Consider the following 23,598-nt stretch of genomic DNA (forward strand, 5'->3'; position numbering starts at 1 on the left):
GTTTAGCATTGTTTCCTAGCTATGTGAACTTATATTAATATGATCTATGTCTCAAAATTCTCATATTGGCGCATTCTTCCAATTCTCCTCTCACAATATTCACCCTCACTGAACTGAGTCGTTTGAAAATGTGCCTATATGTGATGTCATATAGTCACTGCTGCATGTTAATGTTCAGGCGAACACGACGGTGCACAGTGGTTTAGGAGCCCAGGCTCAAAACGGCTCGAGATCTTGAGGTAGAAAAATGCTGTTTTTGAGGACTTGATTAGAAATACAAAACAATGAATAAAAAAAATATATATATTACAGAGGTGTTCCATAGACTCACAGGAATTGTGTAAAAGTGCCCAAATAGTGAAAGAAATAGTAAAATAGTTCCCCTTTAAGACCACTTTGAATAGAATTTAATAGCCATTTCATGGCTATACTGGCAAAAATTTATGAAGGAAAATTACTACAAAAGTAGTAATTCCATATGAATTGTTGGGGGGGGGGAACTGATAAGACTATTATCATACTGCTTACTTTGCAGCCCGGACATTTCCCCCAAACACATTTAAACGAGATACAGAGAAGTTATCACAACATAGAAATAACTTCCTAATCCAACATTAAGACTTTCTAAGACCTCAAATTATTCTGGTTATTAAATTACCCCACGGGAACCCTGATGCATACAGGTCCCGGATCTGCTCACGCATTTAAAACGGAGATGAGATCGTACGCAGGTTGATTCTGTTCAGATGAATGGGTTGATCAGGTCTGTGTCTCAGTTACATTTCTTCTTCTGTAGTTTTTCAAACTCAGACTCAGAGATGAACAAAAACGCTAAAATCGACTGCTGACCTGAAACTGCAAAATAAAACACTGGACACATATAGACAGCTGTAGAAGAACAACAGTTCTACTATCCTACTAATAGTGTGACAACGGCTCGAGGGTATTCAGAATAACACAGCAGAATATAGATCCAGTGGAACATGGTCGGTCAGAGGTCGTAGTAACAACACTTAACAACGTGTTTCTCAAGCAGTGGCTCTGATGATATAAATGGGTCCACAAATTAAAATAATCCTTCTGGTCTCAATCTGGTTTGGACACATTTTAAGTCCTCTTTTCGCTGACCAGTCGGGGAAATGTTCAGTTTCTCTAACTTGAACCTTCAGTGTGTGTGTGTGTGTGTGTCAGAGGTGTCTGGCTGCCAAGATCTTGTCTCTATTCTCCTCGTACTGACGCAACATCTCCTGGAGGTCGTGATCAGCAGGAATGACCTGTAGATAAAACACAACACCCAGGATGAGATCACAGAGTAATACTTTAATCTCAACAATACTACCCAGGATGAGATCACGGAGTGTCACTTTAATCTCATAACAATACTACCCAGGATGAGATCAGGGAGTGTCACTTTAATCTCAGAACAATACTACCCAGGATGAGATCACGGAGTGTCACTTTAATCTCATAACAATACTACCCAGGATGAGATCACAGAGTAATACTTTAATCTCATAACAATACTACCCAGGATGAGATCACGGAGTGTCACTTTAATTTCATAACAATACTGCCCAGGATGAGATCACGGGGTGTCACTTTAATCTCATAACAATACTACCCAGGATGAGATCACGGAGTGTTCACTTTAACCCTTTCACTGCCACACGACAGCCGGTTAAGTTCAAGTTCTTTAATAGTTGTCATACAGAAGTACAGAATACTTTCATACAAAATGCTTCTTACTGTTACGCTCCAGAGACTGTGCTAGACAAGATAGTATCAAATAACATAATAACATAATATAGCATGAATTTAGAAGAAGAATGAGGTCACAGTTGTTCGGTATAGACATATGTACAATGTTCTGAGTTACCATATAATATACAATACACAATACTATGCAGTGTACTAATGTACAGTACTATCTAGTGCAAAGCAGAAGTGGGATGAGGTACAATTTTAGGTACAATTTACAGTAAGGTGTACGAGTTGTAGTGCAATCCTTCATCCATAAATATAAAGGGTTAACCCTTTCACTGTGACAATACAGAAGGTTAGCCCTTTACTATCACACAACCGCCGTCGGTTGTGTGATAGTAAAGGGTTAACCTTCTGTCGTGTGGCAGTGAAAGGGTTAATATCATAACAATACTACCCAGGATGAGATCACGGAGTAATACTTTAGTTTGGCTGGAATACCCTTTTGACCAACCGGAGACGTTTCCAGCATGAGTCAGTCAGACAGCTCTGATTGGCTACTCACCAGGACAGGAGCAGGAAGTGGGACGGAGGTTTGGTTGATCAGCCAATCTTCATACAGCTGATGGATAGACTCTAAATACTCCTGGAGGGAGGGAGAGAGAGAGAGGGAGAGAGGGAGGGAGGGAATGAGGGAGGGAGGGAGGGAGAAAGAGAGGGAGGGAGGGAGAGGGAGGGAGGGAGAGAGAGAGAGAGAGGGAGATGGAAGGAGAGAGAGAGGGAGATGGAAGGAGAGAGAAAGAGAGATACAGTGAGTCCAGAGAATCATCATCTCTGTACTCCAGCACATTGGATTTGAAATGGAACAATGATTGAGGTTAAAGGTCAGACTTTCAGCTTTCATTTAAAAAGGTGTTTACATCCATATCAGCTGAACCAACCCTTTTTATACATAGACTCTGTATTTTAGGAGACTGAATGTATTTGGATAAATTAACGTAGATTGTTTTTCCTGAAATGACTCAAGTTTAGCACAAGAAGATGTCCGTCTTTCTGTTTATGTGTGTGTTTGAATCACTGTGCGTGTGTGTGTGTGTGTGTGTGTGTGTGTGTGTGTGTGTGTGTCAATCTGTATGTGCAATGTCATATGTGTGTGTGTGTGGTGTGTCTCTGTCCGTCTGTGTCTGTCTCCGTCTGTGTGTGTGGGTGGGTATGTGTTTTGACCTACCAGTGGAATGACTTTCTCCTCTTCTCTACATCTCTGTTTCAATCTTTCATAACAGGTCTGAGGTGACGTCTGCAAGTACACTAGAGAGAGAGAGAGAGAGAGAGAGAGAGAGAGAGACAGAGGGTGTGAGGCAGAGAGGGATGGAGAGGAGAGAAGAGAGAATAATCAAAGAAATGTTTAAAACAATCCATCTATCATTGGACGATGCGTTTTGTCTCCACTTCCTGGATTCTCACCAATCAGGTCGACGGGAATGGCGATGTTTGTGGTGATCCAATCAAACCACTCGCTGAGGACGGCAAAATCCACCTCCGGCATCTTCCCGCTGAAAACACAGCAACACAGGACCAGTTCAAAACCAGACGCAACGCGGGACCAGTTCAAAACCTGACCCACCAGGTCAAGAACCAGAGCAGAACACAACACAACAGAGCAAAACAGAACAGACCTGTTGACCCACCAGGTCAAGAACCAGAGCAGAACACAACACAACAGAGCAAAACAGAACAGACCTGTTGACCCACCAGGTCAAGAACCAGAGCAGAACAGAACACAAGACAACAGAGCAGAGCAGAGCAGAACAGAGCAGAACAGAGCAGAACAGAGCAGAACAGGAGTAGAACAGAACAGAACAGGAGTAGAACAGAACAGAACAGAGCAGAACAGAGCAGAGCAGAACAGAGCAGAACAGGAGTAGAACAGAACAGAACAGAAAATAACAGAACAGAACAGAACAGAACAGAGCAGAGCAGAGCAGAGCAGAGCAGAGCAGAAGAGAACAGAGCAGAACAGAACAGTACCTTCTGTAAAGATTCTCTACAAAGATGTACTTGGCACTGAAGATGGACCTCTCCATCATCCTCACTGGAGCAGCCTGGACAGACACAACAATAATATTACATTAGATTCAAATGTATTGTCATAAAACAGCACAAGTACAGTACAACAAAAATAAGTTGGAATCTAGTAACCACAGTACAAGGTAACAGTGAAGTGTATTAACACATTGAACGCCAGAGGGCGCTACGGTCATTGGGCCGATGTCTGCCATCGCTTTGTTCAATGGAGAGAATGCCGTGTTTGCGAGTGCTTAAACTATATGAAATATTATAGCTATGGATCTAATAACGCTGTCGATTGTCAGTGAGTTTCTTCTGGTCAACATGCAAAAAACAAATTGTTTTTTCATCCGTACATTTCCGTTTTATACCGTGGTGAATATGAGTATAGTTTGGGTGATTCTGAGTAATCCCAGGAAAAGACGCAAAAATAGCCCTTTAGTGAAATCCAGTTATCACGTTGTCATTTTTCGCCTGATTATCGAATCTTCCTGAAATCAACGCTAGATTATCGTTATTATGTCTCCTCATGCACCCATGAAAAGGGGCTTGTAGCGGGGCGCCCCTGCGTGCTGTGATGTGACCAACGGTAAACAGCACACACACAGTCCACACAGACAGCTTCGATCGCGGGAGAAAAAAATATCAGATCAACGCAAGATTGGATATATAGTGTCCTTACCTTGTCTCTGATGTAATGCAAAAAAAAAATATCCAACCATCTGATCGCCATTCCAAGTACTGGTCGCGGAGGTCCGTCCCACATTATCCGGCATGGCAAAAAGATTGGGGGGGGGCTAGTTGATGCATTGTTGTAAGCGCTTGTCCTGCCGGAGTATTTAAACCCCGTCCGCATGGCTGATACCAGAAAACAAACTACATTGTTTCAAATGGAGTGCAATAGCGGCCGAAGGCGTTAGAGGGCGGTATTGACCGTCTACCAGCTCAGACACATTCAGAACAGCATGCACAGGCTGCCCCGATGAATTATGAATGGCAATAGCGAATAAGAAAAACGGATCCAATAACGAGTATACTCGTGGTTGGCGCTCCACGGTTGGATGGCAATAACGAGTATATTCGTTTTTGGCACAGAACCAGTTAACATTAAGCATTAACACAATACAAAGTACAAGTGATTAAATGGAATATATATAACAAATTAAATTACTAAATGACACAAAGTAGGCGGCTGGGTGGCGCAGCGGACATTGCGCTCGTCACCAACGCAAGAGACACCGGGTTCGACTCCGGCTGTCGGCGTTGCCTCCGGCGTGGGCCAGCCATCATACTAACTCATTGGCAGAGTTAGTGGGTAGTAATCTGGACGTTGTGGACAGCGACTCCTACAGGTCGGTTGGGGACACCTGCACAGCAGATACAGGAAATGGCGGGGGTAGTGTGAGCCTCCCACACGTTACACCTCGCCAATGAGAGTCTGTGCTGGCAGGTGAAAAGATGCGACAGGCTGCCTCCACATGTATCGGAGGGGACACTTGATGCAAGGCTTCTATCCTCCCTACAACCGGCCAGTGGGGGGCATATGCGAGGAACGTTCAAGACAAGGGAGGGAAGAATTGGCACAGTGGAATTGGGATGGGAGAAAAAGAGAAAAAGTGGATAAAAAAATAAAAATGTCAAAGTATGAATGCTACAGGTATATCATATTCATGTGAGTGAGTGAGTGAGTGAGTGAGTGAAGGGCTCGAAATGAACATTTCTACTTGGTAGCACTGGTGCTCCCAACTTCAAAAAGTTGGGAGCACCAGCAAAAATTTAGGAGCACCCACCAAAATGTAAGGAGCACCAACAATATATAATGTAATATCTTTTTTTATTGATAAAAAACCGACTATAACAGTTAGGGATGGGTATCGTTAGGATTTTATCGATACTACTACTATTATCGATACTGCTTAACGGTTCGGTACTTTATCGATACTCTTATCGGTTCTTTTAGATTATTATTATTAAAAAAAAAGTTATACATTTATTATTTGAACGGCTATATCTGTACTTGATGTTTGTTTGTTGTGTTGCATATTTGAAATAAACTTCAATCAAATCAAATCAAACCCCCCCTCTTAAAAACAAAAACCTGTGTTTAACCTAGCCATCTATAAAACATCATGCTAAAACTGTGAAACAAATGTCCTACTCCCCTAAAAAAAGAAATACATAGCAAACATGACTCAGTTATGCAATAGTGCTGCTGCTTTTTATTTGGTTAAAATCTTTTAGTTAATAAGACTAAAAGACTACAATATGACTACAACGATTTCATGACGGCTTCCTGTCCTTGCATGACGGCTTCCTGTCCATGCAATACACAGAGCATTAACCCTTTCAGTGCCACGGACGACATCTCGTTTTATCAGTTGAGTGCCCACGACGACAAATATCGTTTTGTTTTATTAGCGATCTGAATTCATATTTCATCAACCGAGTCTCCCGTTGGTACACCAGCCCCTACATGAGCTCAGAATGGAAAAAAGCGCCCCCTATCGTCTATCCCTGTGTAACTGCAGGTCAGTCGCTTAGACTGACCTGGGATCTGTAGATATGTAGAGGCGGAGCCAGCTGGCTCCTTGTGCTGGCAATCTGTCTGATCAACATGGAAGTCATCGCGGGACGGGAATCAGCCTGGAATATATATTCACAGCAGCCAATAATCAATCAATAAGCGTGATCGATATTTGGAATGGCGATCAGGAATTGGAATAATCTTTTTGGAGAACATCTGATCTGAGGTAAGGAATCTATTTTACCAGTCTTGGGATAATCAGAGTTGTATTCGCTGAGATCTCAGCGTTTGCCCTATGTGTGATGTGTCTGTGTGTGCGCGATCGCTGATGAGGAAATAATAGAATCGATTTTTCAGCTCGCGTCTATAGCGTGCATACGTACACATATACTATCGATAATCTAGCGTTTATTTGAAAACTATTCATAAATAGGTCGAAAAATTACAAGGTTTTTGTGTATTCTAGAATATTCCAGTAAATGTCTTTTATCATGGAATCTTTATATTTTCCTTGAAAACGAGGGCTTTTCAAAATGCTATAAAACGAAAATGAACCGATAAAAAAACAATCCGCTTCGACAATGTTGACTACAAACGAGTCATTGATAAGCGACGGGCAGATTAGACACATAGCCATAATTTAAAACATAGATTAGGCGTTTTTAACGCTAACATTGAAGTGGATGGTGGCATTCAACGGGTAAATCAAGGTTAATCAAGGGCTCTGAAAGTGTTAACGTAAAATGTTCAACAACAGATTGCTGCTAATTAAACACTTCATGGAAACGGAGTAACGTTAACGTTATGTCGAGTTCATACGTGTAGTGTAGTATGAACTCGACATAACGTTAACGTTACTCCGTTTCCATGAAATGTTTAATTAAGTCCGTCGCGGATGGATGGTACACTGGTAGCTAGCTAACTTTAGCCACAACTGCAAAATCGAATTTCAATCATGTTATGAGCTATCAGTAGCTAGCCAGCTAGATGACGTTAGACAACGCCTCGTGTAGTAAACTAAAGTGAATAGTTTACTGGGCCATTGTTTAATGCTTCAGTGATGTTAAAAGAGGAGCTGCACGCTTGCTATCTTCGGTGCAAATGAGACGGGTCTGTGAGGGGGAGGGGCAACGAGGGCACTGCATGCAGCGTGTGTGTGCGTCAACAAGAGGAGGAGGGGGGGGGGTCGCACCAGAACAATTATTTGCGGTTGCACAAATGCTCCCAATTATATTTTGAGGTCGCACAGATTCGGTCGCAATTTCGAGCCCTGGAGTGTGTGTGTGTGTGTGTGTGAGTGTGTGTGAGTGTGTGTGTACACCTACTACAGTAGCCAGGTGTCTGTCCAACATGGTCAGCTGGACGTACGTCTGCAGTGTGATGCCCCAACGTGTCGGGTCCTGATACATCAGGCCCTGCAGGGACACACAGGGATGGAAAACAAACATACCCAACAGGTTAGCTCCGGCAGGGACACACAGGGATGGAAAACAAACATACCCAACAGGTTAGCGCCGGCAGGGACACACAGGGATGGAAAACAAACATACCCAACAGGTCAGCTCCGGCAGGGACACACAGGGATGGAAAACAAACATACCCAACAGATCAAACACTGAAATGTATTTGTTTTCATGTCATCGCTATAGCAACGCTCAGAAAGACATGCTTTATGAACACTTTAAACTAGTTAATAAGAGGTAACCATAGTTATTATATTAGATTAAAATGTATCGTCATCATACAGCACAAGTCCAGTGCAACAAAAATAAGTTTGCATCTAACCAGAGTGCAAATGCAACAGTAAAGTGCAATATGCAAGTGATAAAATGTGATAATACTGTATATAACAAGCTACTGGTAATATGCTAAACTGACGTCATGTCTGTTCAATGCTATACAGCGATACAGGTATAAAAGGTGAAACAGCTATAAATGGTATAACTATTAAGAGTAGGTATGGGATATATGTGCACGTTCTATGTACGGTTTGAGGCTGTAAATTCCAACAACAGCCTACAGGCCACTGCAATAAAAAGTAGAGCCACTGCCGATGGAGACTCAGTGTTCAGGTTAACAGAACATGAGGTGAGGAGGACCTTTAAAGATACGAAGGAGCTCCCCATTCGTGAGGGGTCAGGTCCGGTCAATCCCCATTATCAAGATGTTGGCAGAGTAGACGGCTGGGTGGCGCAGCGGACATTGCGCTCGTCACCAACGCAAGAGACACCGGGTTCGAATCCGGCTGTCTGCGTTGCCTGCGGCTTGGGCCAGCCGTCATACTAACTCAATTGGCAGAGTTAGCGGGTGGGAAGTCGATGGGTGGTAATCTGGACGTTGTGGACAGCGACTCCTACAGGTCGGTTGGGGGGCGTCTATACTTTCCGTAGCTTCATTTCTGGCAGACGTTTCTGGTCATGTGACATGTGCGCAAGCTGTGTCTTTGCCCATTTCCACGTCAAACAGCCTGCAAACTACCTGGCGTTCTATCGCCATGCTCCAAGACAAACTCTAACCTTAACCAACTTCGAAAGAGTGCCTAAGCTTAACCGTCGAAAGAACTTGCCTAACCTTAACCAACTTCGAAGATTGCCTAAGCTTAACCAGTGTAGAAACTGGCGTCGGCCAATCAGAGAGCGTCTGCCAGAAATGCGTCTACGGAAAGTATACAGGCGGTTGGGGGACGCCTGCACAGCAGAGACAGGAAATGGCGGGGGTAGTGTGAGCCTCCCACACGTTACACCTCTCCAATGAGAGTCCGCGCTGGCAGGCGAAAATATGTGACTGGCTACCTACACATGTATCGGAGGGGACACGTGATGCAAGGCTTCTATCCTCCCTACAACCGGCCAGTGGGTGGCACATGCAAGCAACGTTCAAGACAGGGGAGGGGAGAATTGGCACAATGGAATTGGGATGGGAGACAAATTGAAAAAGAGGAGAAGTGGACCCAAAAAAAAAAGATGTTGGCAGAGAGAACAGGTCCTCTGCCTCATACCTACAGTAGCCACATCAGTGTTACCCATAAACCCAGAGAAGAAGAGCGCCCCCTTGTGTCCTATACTGGTTACTAAAACAGCAGCTAGTTAGTCCATACAGTACCAGGGGGTTGTGTCCTCGAACGTCCCTCCATTTAGACACCGGCTCAGTGAGGACCTGGCAGGGCAGACAAGAGGACGGATCAATCAATCAATCAATCAATAGGTTATTTTCAGTTTTACTGAAATACTCTACATGTAGTATTACCTCTATATTACTAGTGTTACTGAAATACTCTACATGTAGTATTACCTCTATATGACTAGTTACTGAAATACTCTACATGTAGTATTACCTCTATATTACTAGTGTTACTGAAATACTCTACATGTAGTATTACCTCTATATTACTAGTTGTACTGAAATACTCTACATGTAGTATTACCTCTATATTACTAGTTATACTGAAATACTCTACATGTAGTATTACCTCTATATTACTAGTGTTACTGAAATACTCTACATGTAGTATTACCTCTATATTACTAGTTGTACTGAAATACTCTACATGTAGTATTACCTCTATATTACTAGTTATACTGAAATACTCTACATGTAGTATTACCTCTATATTACTAGTTATACTGAAATACTCTACATGTAGTATTACCTCTATATTACTAGTTGTACTGAAATACTCCAGACATGTAGTCTTCCCACTGGCGATGTTCCCTTCTATACAGATCTGGCGAGAGACAAGAGATAGAAGAGAAGAGAGAGAGAGGGGGGGGGGGGGGGGGGAGAAAGAGAAAGAAAGAGATAGATATAAAGAGAGATTAGAAACCTGGGTTTAACCTCCATGCAGAGGGATGTTGGTTCAGAAGTATGAAGGAAAGCGACTGTGAAAGAAGTAATTCCATATGAATTATGGGAGGGGAACTGGTGATACTGTACTGATTACTGTACTGATTACTGTAGTTCACAGCCATTTCCCCCAAACACAGTTCAGATACAGAGAAGTTATCACAACATAGAAGTAACTTCCTAATCCAATACATTTTTAAGACCTATCAAACTCATATTTAAAAGGAACACGCCAACATTTTGTGAAATTAGCGTATCGTCTTCTCCAGAGAGAGACGAGAAGATAGATACCAGTTTCCTCTCTGTGCGTTCAGTAGAAACATTCTCGTCTCTCTCTGGAGAAGACGGTAAGCTGATTTCCCAAAATGTTGGCGTGTTCCTTTAACACTTTGCATGCCACGCCCAAGAATTCTCGGGTTTCCCCCCAGCGGGTTGAATGCCCACTCACAAGAATTCTCGTATTTTCTCCTTTTTTTCTTTTTGCGATCTGAAATCATATTTCATCAACCAAGTCTACTGTTGGAAATTCAGCTACCTCAGGCGCTCAGATGTGAAAAAAGCGCCCCTATCGTCTCCCAGGTGGTAATTCACCCTTTTGGATTGAACTCAATGCAAATGAATGAGAAAAAAAAAACCCGCACTCCACATTTTACTTCTCAGTCACGCAGCCGGCATCTACCAGCTTCATGCTGGACTCTCGGAGCCGCAGGGAATATGTGTTTTACTGTATACACGGTGAATCAATAAAAATATCGATTTTTTCGAATGGCGATCAGGAATTGAAATAATCCATTTGGATACCATCTGATCTCAGGTAAGGAATCTATGTTACAAGTTTAAGGATAATCAGACTCGTTTTCACGGATATATAAGCTTTTATGTGATTATGTGATATTGCTGTTTCACTGTGCGCGCCGTCAGGAAATAGGAGAAGCGATTTTCAGCGCGCGCCACGAGCGTGCATGCATACACATATACTATCGATAATCTAGCGTTTATTTGAAAACGATTCATAAATAGGCCGAAAAATGACAACGTTCTAGAATATTCCAGTAAAAGGCAATTATCATGGGATGTGTTGTTTTTTCCGTGAAAACGAGTGATTTTCAAAATGCTAGAAAACGGAAATGAAGCGATAAAAAAACAATCTGCTACGACAATGTTGACTGGAAAATGAGTCTTTGATAAGCGACGGGCAATTAGACACATAGCCATAATTTAAAACATAGATTAGGCGATATTAACGTTAACATTGGAGTGGATGTGGGCATTCAAGGGGGTAAAAAGGAAAACACGACTGGCTCTGTGTTAAAAAAAAAAAAAAAAAAAAAAAATAGACACTCACCACTGCTTTCTTCTCCTCTCCGTTGCGGACCAGCTTCCCTTGGGAGGAAGACAACATAGTGAGACAAGACTCCCAGCGCTCTTCCAGGTCAGCAGGCTACGGCAGGGCCAGAGGGACAGAAAGGTGTTAAACAGGTGCAGCAGGCAAGTCAGAGCTTTAGTATTAGGGATGCACCGATATGAAAATTTGCCACCGATACCGATACCGATTGTTCAACTAACACAATCGGCCGATACCGATATTTGTGGCAAAATTCTTTTTTGTAATATTTTTATTTTTTTGTAATATTTTTTTTTGTAATATTTTTTTTATTTTTTATGAAACCACTGTATATTTGTCTTACAAATTGTGCTCACCGATATGAACATAGGCCTCTTTACTTACTTAAAAAAAGGAAACATCAAGAAATAGCACTATCTCTCTCCCAGTATGTTCTGCAGGGCTGCAGCTAGACACTAGTTATCCCAGCATGGTCTACCTGCTGGGCTGCAGCTAGATACTATTGTCTCAACCAATGACATTTTGATTGACAGTCGATTCTGCCAATTACGTCACACACCGCTTGCACCCGCCTCTGCTGTTACCACCAATCGGCAAGCGCGTATACATTTTTTACTTCTGCTTTTGTCCGCCATTGATTTTGACGAGAGGTTTTCTACAACAAGGCGCAGCCGACATTTAGCTTTTAGCTCCGCAGGATGATTTAAATGAGGCATAATGATTTTACTGCAACTAATGTTATAATAAAACAAAGCCTTTCTATACATGTGTCTGATTGAAAACATTATTAACAGATTGCAGAATGGGTAAAACTCAGGGCTCTGTGAGCAACGGAAGGAACTGAGCTAGTATGAACGCTTGCTACGTTCGGGTAAATAATATGCTGATGTTATTGAACGTGTAACACTAACTATATAACGTTAATGCCACAAAACGAATGCCTTGTTAATCATAAGTAGTAACTTTGATGCAGTAGCTTGTGTGTGTGTATGTGTGTGTGGGGGGGACTGGGGACGGCGTTGTGCAGGTCGCAAGTGAACTTTTTTTTGTCTTGACGCTACACAAATTGATGGATATTTATCGGCTACTGCCATCGGCACATTCGAGCTTATCGGCCGATAGGCCGATTGCAGTCAACAAGGCACTTATCGGCCGATACGGATACCCGACCGATACATCGGTGCACCCCTATTTAGTATGGGACCTGGGAGCTGAGGAGAGCACAGAGGGTTAAACAGAGATAGTGTGTTCATTCTGGGAGCTGAGGAGAGCACAGAGGGTTAAACAGAGATTGTGTGTTCATTATGGGACCTGGGAGCTGAGGAGGGCACAGAGGGTCATTGGGTTTGGATTTTGTGTGTTTACTTTGAATATGTACATTTGTGATTTTTCTTTTTGTAAGTCCACACAAGTGTGTTTTTGATTTATTGTAAACAAAGACCTAAAATAAACTATTAATTAATTTGTTCATATATAAGAACAGAAAGGACTGCTACCTGCGGAAGTGACTATGCATTTACCAGACAATTCACTGGTGGTGATTTACAGCCCTGGTTCTAATGTGAAGGAATAGACTTATCATTAGGGATGCCCCGATCATGTTTTTTGCCACCGATACCGATCACCGATCGTCTTGAGCCATATCGGCCGATACCGATCCGATATAGATCGTTTTTGATTAAAAAAATTTAAATAAATTAATTAATATTTTTTTAATAAAATATATATATTATATAATCATACTTGTAGTTGTATTATCTGCGAGACATCGCCACCACGCAACAAGTCAAAATGCTCGCTATCTGCAAACAGCTCCACTGTCTGTGTGTACTCGAGTAGCCTCCAGCTACGGCCAGGATTCTCCGGAGCTGCAGCTGGGCCCTATACTGTAGCCTCCAGCTACGGCCAGGATTCTCCGGAGCTGCAGCTGGACCCTATTGATCACATTCACATGTAGCCCCGAAAATGAACTAACGTATCATGCACTACTAGACTTGCTGGAGCATTTGTTGATATCAGGAGCTATCAGTAGCTAGCCGGCTAGATACCGTTAACAATGCCTCATGTAGTCACTGGGTCATTTAGTTTAAACAGTAACGTTAGGTAGCCAATGGCTCGGTAGGTAGCCAACGTTAACTCACGTCGCATACACTACTAGAGCAGACTGTTGCCGGAGGCTCCTCTCCTCCAGCCCCATGTAAACAATGGGTGCGGGAGGGGCTGGATAGAAGAGCGAATGAGAACTCCGCAGAGAATTTAATCATGTTTTCCGTGTCATCGATCGGTTTTGACGATCGGCGAAAATAAAGCATTATCACCGATCACCGATCGCATATTTATACTGATTATTGGCCGATAACGATCGGAGGCCGATCAATCGGGGCATCCCTACTTATCATCATGACACTTACTGGTAATAAACTGGTGTGAATGAACATACTTACTGGTGGTGAACTGGTGTGAATGAACAGACTTACTGGTGGTGAACTGGTGTGAATGAACAGACTTACTGGTGGTGAACTGGTGTGAATGAACAGACTTACTGGTGGTGAACTGGTGTGGATGAACAGACTTACTGGTAATAAACTGGTGTGGATGAACACTTACTGGTAATAAACTGGTGTGAATGAACAGACTTACTGGTGATGAACTGGTGTGAATGAACATACTTACTGGTGATGAAGTGAACTGGTGTGGATGAACAGACTTACTGGTGATGAAGTGAACTGGTGTGGATGAAGACTTACTGGTGATGAAGTGAACTGGTGTGGATGAACAGACTTACTGGTGATGAACTGGTGTGAATGAACATACCTACTGGTGGTGAACTGGTGTGGATGAACAGACTTACTGGTAATAAACTGGTGTGAATGAACGGACTTACTGGTGATGAACTGGTGTGAATGAAGACTTACTGGTGATGAACTGGTGTGAATGAACATACTTACTGGTGATGAAGTAACTGGTGTGGATGAACAGACTTACTGGTGATGAACTGGTGTGTGAATGAACAGACTTACTGGTAATAAACTGGTGTGAATGAACAGACTTACTGGTAATAAACTGGTGTGAATGAACAGACTTACTGGTGGTGAACTGGTGTGGATGAACAGACTTACTGGTGATGAACTGGTGTGAATGAACATACTTACTGGTGATGAAGTGAACTGGTGTGGATGAACAGACTTACTGGTGATGAACTGGTGTGGATGAACAGACTTACTGCTGATGAAGTGAACTGGTGTGAATGAACAGACTTACTGGTGATGAAGTGAACTGGTGTGGATGAACAGACTTACTGGTGATGAACTGGTGTGTGAATGAACAGACGTATTGGTAATAAACTGGTGTGGATGAACAGACTTTCAGGCGCTAAAAACAAAATGACAAACATCACAAAACAAACTGGTCAGACTACTGCTTGACCTTACCCCTAAAACCCACCTCACACCTGCCCACTTTGACTACCTAGGATGGCTTAGAGTAGACAATAAAGCATTACATAACGCAGCTGCGCCTCGGGCCTAACGACCACCTCTAGGCATGGTCTAATTCTCACAACTGCACGTGGTGTAATGGCTTTTATACAACTGGCGCATTCATCCAACCTTATTACTATACAATAAACACACATTAATTGAAGATTTATTGAAAACCATCCGCCAGAAAAAGTAGTTCCAAAAAAAAAAAAGAGAAGTTGCCTCCATGTGGAAGCAGCTCGGAAGTGCATCCAACTGTTCTCAGTAAGACATCCAACAAACTAAGACATCCAACTGTCTCTCAACTAAGACATCCAACAAACTAAGACATCCAACTGTCTCTCAACTAAGACATCCAACAAACTAAGACATCCAACTGTCTTTCAACTAGGCATCCAACAAAATAAGACATCCAACTGTCTTTCAACTAGACATCCAACAAACTAAGACATCCAACAAACTAAGACATCCAACTTTTCTTTTCTTACCTACTTTCTATAGAACTTCATTATTAGATGCTTCTATAGAAAGTAGGTAAAACAACAAAAAAGTTTTCTTTGCCCTATAGGGGAAAAAAAGTTATCTTTTTCCTATAAGTTTTTTTATTTTTTTTTTACAGACTTTCTATAGAAGCAGCTGGGAGGTGCGCTGTTTTAAGTGAGCGTGAATTATTAAATTGATTGATTGCTAATTTTATTACTGTCCGCCTTGTTTCCAACTGGTTAAGTTTAGGCCCTCTTTCGAAGTTGGTTAAGGTTAGAGTTTGGAATCAGGGCTGGTGGTCTATCGCCCTGCTCTAAAGACAAACTCTAACCTTAACCAACTTCGAAAGAGGGCCTAAACTTAACCAGTTGGAAACAAGGCGGACAGTAATAAAATTAGCTGTTTCCAACTGGTTAAGTTTAGGCCCTCTTTCGAAGTTGGTTAAGGTTAGTTTGGAATCAGGGCTGGTGGTCTATCGCCCTGCTCTAAAGACAAACTAACTCTAAGCGGCACAGTGGTGTAGTGGTTAACACCGTCGCCTCACAGCAAGAAGGTCCAGGGTTCGATTCCCGCTTGGGGACCAGGTTTCCATGATGCCAGGTACCCAGGTGGGTGATCTCCCAGGCCTTTCTGTGTGGAGTTTGCATGTTCTCCCCGTGCTCGCAAGGGTTTCCCCCCCGATAAGATAAACCCAATGGAAAAACATGCACAACAACAGATCGCTAACGCTGTGGCGTCCTTGACGAAGACGGGCAGGAGCACATGGATTGGTCCCCGGGGCGCGGCTCACGTTGACGCCCTATCTGCTCCCGGCTACCCATGGGGGGAAGGACGATGGGATGGGTCAAGTGCAGAGACTCAATCGCATCGGCGACTGAGAAAAAGACAATGCATGCGTGTGTGTGTATCCCGGTGTGTGTGTGCCGCTCCAATTGCATGTCCAGTTTGTTGCATGCCAAATAAAGACCCCCTAAAGAGGTCCTGCATTATTGAATAACCTTAACCAACTTCGAAAGAGTGCCTAAACTTAACCAGTTGGAAACAAGGCGGACAGTAATAAAATTAGCAATCAATCAATCAATCAATTCAATAGTCCACGCTCACTTAAAACAGCGCACCTCCCAGCTGCTTCTATAGAAAGTAGGTAAAAAAAATTACAAACAAATGTGCAATTAATCAATCAATTCACGCAATTTTTCTTTTATTCCACAATGACTCATGACCCATCAATTACATCATCCAACATTGTTTAAGCAACTAACACATTCGCCATGACAGAATCATTTTTCATTTAGTCTTTATGACCCTATCACCATATCCTTTCGTAATGTTTACTGTCCGGTTTTTCCGCCATCTTGGTTCACTTCTAAAAACTCGCATGGCGGAGTGATAGGAATGCGGTTGTGGGCGGGTCCTGGGACCAAGAGCGTGAGGTTAGTACAAATACCCACGTGTAAGTTGACTGTTTCAGCCAATCAGAATCGAGAAATTTGCATGCCGTTGTATAACAGACAACAGAGTACAGCAACTTGCAATGGGCCTGGTCTACAAGATACACTACACCACTAAGGTACCCATGTACATGTCAAAATACTTCCCAAAGGTCAGTGAATACCACGACCACAACACCAGAGGGAGCTCCACAAATCATGTTAAACCCAGATTCGGCTCAAACAAGGGACTAAACACGTTTCGCAATTATGCCACATCAATGTGGAACGCCCTACCCAGTACCACAGCTGTAAAGGAATGTGAATCACTACCCACTTTCAAAACCACTCAAAGAACACCTACGGTAGGTTGACCAAACGTCCTCTTTTGCCCGGACATGTCCTCTTTTCACGCCCTGTCCAGGGCGTCCGGGGGGGGGTTTATAAATTCATGAAAATGTCCGGGTTTTTCAGTTTCAGTTTCACAGCATTTTGCGAGCGTCTGAAGGCTCAGGCTGCATTTCTCGCCGAACATATAAATGACTGAATTAAAGCACTATTTGTTGCCGTTCGAATGCCATCTCACTTGACAAAATCCGTTCATCGGTTCTCGAGTTACATGCCTATGTCAGGCGAGCGTCTTTTTACGCCAGATTATCACCCCGGACTCCCGAGGCTCCAGAAGTCAATCATCCGCCGATTGCGAAAATGATTGGTCAGCGTTGTAATTTGTAGTCAACAATGACTGTATAGCTTTCCAGTGATATCACACGTTGGGGTGTGCGAAAATTGACAAACGAAGACAGGATCAAGTGATACAAATTCCGAATGAATTTACTTGGATCAGGAAATGGAGAGATGGAGCTTTTTTCTTGGCACACGGTTTACCCGGATGTCTCCTAGAAGACTCATTTCTGAACGGATTTTTATAAAATATGGACCTGTACTAGGGCTGGGCGATAAAACGATAACTATCGCGATAAATTATTTCCTCAAAATAAACATGAAACGTGGTTGCAAAGTTTCGATATATCGATTGTCCAAGCTTGGATATCAGCACACGCGCACTAACAACCAATCAGTGAAGGAGATGGCAACAGGGAAGGAGACCCGCGGTGCACCTCTGGGTAGTAAACAAGGCTGGCTAGGATCATTAGCTTGCACGCCGCTATTTTATAGTTTACGTGCGGAGTGGGTGTGTGGCGTGAATTCTGAGGGTAACGGTTAGAGTAGTGTGGGGTATGCTGCACTGCGGTGGATGTCGTTGCAAAGTATTGGGGCGTAACGGAGTATTTTAGGGTGATAGTTAGTACATTGGAAACAAGGCTGGCTAGGATCATTAGCTTGCACGCCGCTATTTTATAGTTTACGTGCGGAGTGGGTGTGTGGCGTGAATTTTTAGGGTAACGGTTTAAAGTAGTGTGGGGTATGCTGTGGACGTTGTTGCAATGTATTGGGGCGCAACGGAGTATTTTAGGGTGATAGTTAGTACATTGTCGTGGGATACACCGCTTGCTCTGGCTAACTGTTAGTTCCATTCTTATAATGCATATGATCCAGTGGCGGTAGGTTGCCCCCTGGTGGAATATAATAATCTATGCACTGGTGTTTAGTATACTGCGGCGCCGGGCATAAGAAGTTAATTAAACTTGACAGAAATTATATCGACGATAATTATCGATATCGAGTGATATGAAAATTATTTTATTATTTTATCGCAATAACGTTTTTGGCCATATCGCCCAGCCCTAACCTGTACTACATAAGACTTCAGGCTATGGATTTGCTGTGTTTTCCAGCTTATACAAATATATATATATATATATATTATTTTGGAATATTGCAACTACTACACGAAAACGTGAGTAGACAAGTTCAAGTTCAACTCAAGTTCAGCCCTGTTACTCATTAGCACTAAAACTGATTTCTTTATTGTGTAAGAAACGTCAGAATGTTATCGTTCAAAAGAGACCAGGCTTATGCGTGTGCTAAGCATAAAGTATAAAGATAAGCTTTGCAAAAAAAGTATGCAGTGCTCAAGTTAAAGTACAAAAAAATTGGCCACTTTTCTGGGCGCATGTTATGTGGTTACATTTGGGATATTGCAACCAGTACAGAAAAATGTGAGTACACAAGTTCAAGTTCAACTCAAGTTCAGGCATATATGCTACTCTATTTCATTAGCACTAAAAGTGATTTTCCTTTTTTGCATTAGTAACTTCAGAATGTTATCTTTCAAAAGAGACCAGGCTTATGCATGTGCTATAGGGAGGTGTAGTCTGACGTCACTTTGTCCCGTATTTCAACCTTCCTTCCCGCCATCATCCCGTTCCCGTATTTTTCCCGTTTAAATTTTTTTTTTTTTTTTTACAAAATGGCTGCAATTCCCCTCCGTGACGACAGGTGGCAGCAGTGTAGAATAGAACGTTAGCACAGGAAGTCAGACCGGAACTCGGTTGTGACCCGAAGAAGAAGAACAGCGAAAGGCTAAAGGAGGGGTTTAGCACGAAATGTATTACATTGTACAACTACCTACCTACAAAAGGCAGAGAAGTGATACCGGCAAAGTGGTGTTGTTCCCGGAGAGCTCACTCTCGGCCGTGGTTTCTCAGTGTATAATGTATGGTGCTCTCCCTCAACATGCGAGTAGGGTGAGACAACACCATTCTTTAGTCCAAATAATACCCTACTTTATACTATAAATCGTTTACATTTACATTTAGTCATTTAGCTGACGCTTTTATCCAAAGCGACTTACAAGTTCTGTACGACAAGACAGCAAGAAGGGTACAACTCTATCAGCTGAGTAACAATGTTTATCAAAGTGTTGCGTGTTACAGTGTAGGTTCGTTTATTAGGACAAGTGCATGACAGTAAGGTTAGTCAGGGTTAGATTTTTTTATATTTTTTTTTACATTTTTTAATGTAAAGTCAGTCTTACATTGACACTGTTTTAACGTTGCGTTTACCCATAATCCATTGCTGTATTAGACTGTGCCAGTATAACTTTTGTAAAGTAATGAAGAGCAAATGTAAAGTTAATCAATACACAATGAAACAATATCTTTATCTATATCACATGTCAAAACTACTTTAATAAAAGAAGATTTCCGTTTTTCATTTCTACGCATTCATCCAAAACAAGATCTAACACGAACCTAAACTAACTTTAGGTTAGTTGTAACGTTAGTTTAGGTTCGTGTTAACGTTAGATAATGTACAAAATAAACGTTTTCCGCTGCTATAAACATCGCACTTTTATTTTGACAACCCCAGAAAGGAAGTCATTATATATGCTTTACGATCCTGATCTGTGTTAGCTCCGGTTAGCTCAGAGCGTCCGGTATATAACAATACCAGCCATTGGATTACTGTTTTCTAAATTGGGGAGGTTTTTAATCGTCAAGGTAAGAGGATTTCAAGTCATGGTATCCATAAACTTCAATCGGTTCGGATCTTTTGAATGAATGAGAATGTAAACAAACAGAGCGTCACGTTGAAATCACTGGCTGCGCTCAGAGAGGAGTGGTTGGGCCAAAAAATAGTTCCGAGTATATTTGCTTATAAAACGTAATTGTCTAATTCAATTATTTTTTATTTCTCCACGTGGTGAATACACAGGTCACAACATGTTTACATGAACGTTTTGGAGTTGTATTTGGAGTGTATTCTGCAATCTGTTAATAAACTTTTCAATCAATCAATCAAACTATACACTGTAAGGCTCCGGATCTGCCTCACTTCCAGTGATGAAGCTAAGCTATGCATTGCTAACGGAGCGACTGTTCCCGAAGCTAAATGCACGCACAGAGACAAAAAAGGTATGTATCTTCTTGTCTAACTCCAGGGAAGATGTTAAATAAGCTAATTTCCCAAAATGTTGGAGTTTTCCTTTAAGTATCTCGAGGCTGGGGCCAGCATGTCCTCTTTTTTGGAAATCAAAATATGGTCATTGGTCACCCTAACTAACCTACGGGAGACTGCAATTCGAAACTGGCTCCTGTAAATGTCCTAACGCAACCCCCTCCAATGTACAGTGTCTTCGTCAAATGTACTCTCTTTTCTAGACTCTTGTTGTATCACAAACAGTGCTGTATTTGTAAATCTGGTATGTCATAAATGTAGATGTAGCAGTAGGACTGTCTATCTGTATGTCATATGTTATGATGAATTGAAAATGGGGGACCCTGATGTAAACAAGACGAAAGTCTTTCTCTGGTCTGCATCCCCTGAACAATTGTGTGTATTGAGCCGTACTGTATTGTACCTATTCTGCAATCTGTTAATTAATGTAATCAATCAATCAATCAATCAATCAATCAATCAATCAATCAATCAGACTTACTGGTGATGGAGTCGGTGCTGTGGCTGAGAGCTCTGGTCTGTATGGAGGACAGAGAGCTCCTCCAGTCACCGGTAAATAACGTCGTGACTCTGCGGCCCGCGGTGGATAATAAAGAGCACGGGAGGAGGGCAGACCGAGAGGATACAACACGTCTCCAAGACGTCCACAGTGTCTTCAGACCGGTGCGAGACGAGGACATGTCGCAGGAGAGGCAGCCTCGCTGTAGCCAGGGAACCGGGGAGTCACGTGGTGCGGATTGTTGTAGTCACGTGGCGTATCACTTCCTGTGTCGGGGCCCGAGTGTCACGTGATTATAAAGAAGTTTGGCCTTCAGAGTAAAAGCGCTGACGTGAATGAATGAATGAAAACTTTATTTAACAGATTGCAGAATGGGTACAATACAGTACGGCTCAATACACACAATTGTTAAGGGGATGCAGACCAGAGAAAGACGTTTGTCTTGTTTACATCAGGGTCCCCCATTTTCATTTCATATAGACATTTATGACATACTCAACATACATGACATTTATGGCATAGGGACATATAGGTATTTAGTAAGGATACATTTGTGACATATACGGTATTCAAATATACAGTACTGTTACTCATAGATCCTGACAGAGTATATACATATGATGGGGAGGGGACTGTACATTAGGAGGGGGTGGGTGGGTGGGAGAGAAATATACTATACGGCGGGGAGAGAATATTATATACATGCGGTGGGGAGGAGACTGTCTATTAGGAGGGGGTGGGGGGTTTGGACATTTACGGTGGCCAGTTTCGAATTGCAGCCTCCCGTAGGTGCTCTTTAAGAGCGGTTTTGAATGTGGGTAGGGATTCACATTCCTTTACAGCTTTGGGTAGGGCGTTCCACATTGATGTGGCATAATTGCGAAACGTGTTTAGTCCCTTGTTTGAGCCGAATCTGGGTTTAACATGATTTGTTGAGCTTCCTCTGTCATGTTGACACACATGCGTTATTGCTTTGGATTCAGATTCAGATTCAGATTACTTTATTCGCCATTTTATACAGGTACAAAATGGAACGTGATTTGACATTACAGTGCATGCTTTTTTCACAAATTAAGAACAATACAACAGTAAATAAATAATTATAAGTAAAGTGCAAGACAGGACAGAACAGTGAGACAACAATAAGACTGTGAAAGTGCGGTGGTGGGGGACATGGATACAGTGCAACACAAAGTTCAAGACCAGAAGTCCAGCCCTAGCAGCTCGCCATAGAGGGGGGGGGAGCAGGGGGACACCTGACTCGTTTACCAGGCGAGCCGCTGAGGGGAAGAAACTCAGTCTGTGGCGGGACTTTAGTGTCTTGGGCAGCCGTAGCCGCCTGCCGTGGGGGAGCATGTTGAAGAGGTTGTGACCCGGGTGGGCGGGGTCTGCCATGATCTTCCTCGCCCTCCTCAAGGCCCTGGTGGAGTGTAGGGACTCGAGGGAGGGAAGGGAGCAGCCGATCACCCTCTCCGCCGAGCGTATCACCCGCTGCAGCTTGGCCTTGTCCCTGACCATGGCTGCAGGAAACCAGGTGATGATGGAGAGGGTGAGGATGGACTGGATGATGGCGGTGTAAAACTGGACCATCATGGTCCTCGGCAGCCTTAACTTCCTCAGCTGACGTAGGAAGAACATCCTCTTCCGGGCCTTTTTATTGAGAGCGATGGTGTTCAGCTCCCATTTCAGGTCCCGGGAGAGTGTCATGCCGAGGAAGCGGCAGGACTCCACAGAGGCCACCGGGGTGCCTCCCAGAATGATCGGGGTGGGGGGGGCTGCCTTCCGCCTGAAGTCCACTACCATCAAGTCTCTTGGCAATATACTACAGCTAAAATTTTATAAACATAGTAACAATAGAAGTTGAACCTCTAGTCTACGTCAACTATAGCAGTGTAGGAAAAAAAACATATTAATCCCCTTGGGGAAATTCAGGCATCATAGCAGCATGGGGGAGGGGTACAGGTAGTAAAAACAACACAAGCAGTGTAAACTATATAGATATATATGTACATATATCTGTAGATACTATACCTGTACATATCCCTTACCTACGCTTACTAGTTACACTGCTGGCCAGTATGCCTACTGTACTACCACAATATGGCTTTATTCCTGTATCACTGTACATTAGTACAATAGTACATTTGCACTCAGTAGTATTCATTTATATATTTTATATCCAGTTTACTCACCTGTACATTGTATATGGCGGCACGGTGGTGTAGTGGTTAACACTGTCGCCTCACAGCAAGAAGGTCCAGGGTTCGATTCCTGCTTGGGGACCAGGTTTCCGCGATGCCAGGTACCCAGGTGGGGTATCTCCCAGGCCTTTCTGTGTGGAGTTTGCATGTTCTCCCCCCGTG

General features: G+C 42.8%; 1 protein-coding gene across 2 annotated transcripts; it reads right to left on the reverse strand.

Moving 5' to 3' along the window:
- Positions 1–322: 322 nt before the first annotated feature.
- Positions 323–21,443, reverse strand: tk2 (thymidine kinase 2). 2 transcript variants are annotated; one of them, XM_084321386.1, is made up of 10 exons: positions 21,218–21,443; positions 11,481–11,518; positions 9,942–10,016; positions 9,395–9,448; positions 7,618–7,707; positions 3,730–3,803; positions 3,166–3,254; positions 2,930–3,009; positions 2,267–2,347; positions 323–1,274 (listed from the first exon to the last, which is right to left on the reverse strand). In XM_084321386.1, the coding sequence occupies exons 1-10, from the start codon at positions 21,414–21,416 to the stop codon at positions 1,188–1,190; spliced, it is 867 nt and encodes a 288-aa protein (XP_084177512.1). In that variant the 5' UTR covers positions 21,417–21,443; the 3' UTR covers positions 323–1,187. The 2 variants fall into 2 exon arrangements, with proteins under 2 accessions (XP_084177512.1, XP_084177513.1); XM_084321387.1 differs by having other exon boundaries at positions 11,481–11,576; positions 21,218–21,346.
- Between the last annotated feature and the right edge of the window lie 2,155 nt (positions 21,444–23,598).

Source organism: Notolepis coatsorum (genome assembly GCF_963971535.1).
Source record: "Notolepis coatsorum genome assembly, chromosome: 9".
Taxonomy (NCBI): domain Eukaryota; kingdom Metazoa; phylum Chordata; class Actinopteri; order Aulopiformes; family Paralepididae; genus Notolepis; species Notolepis coatsorum.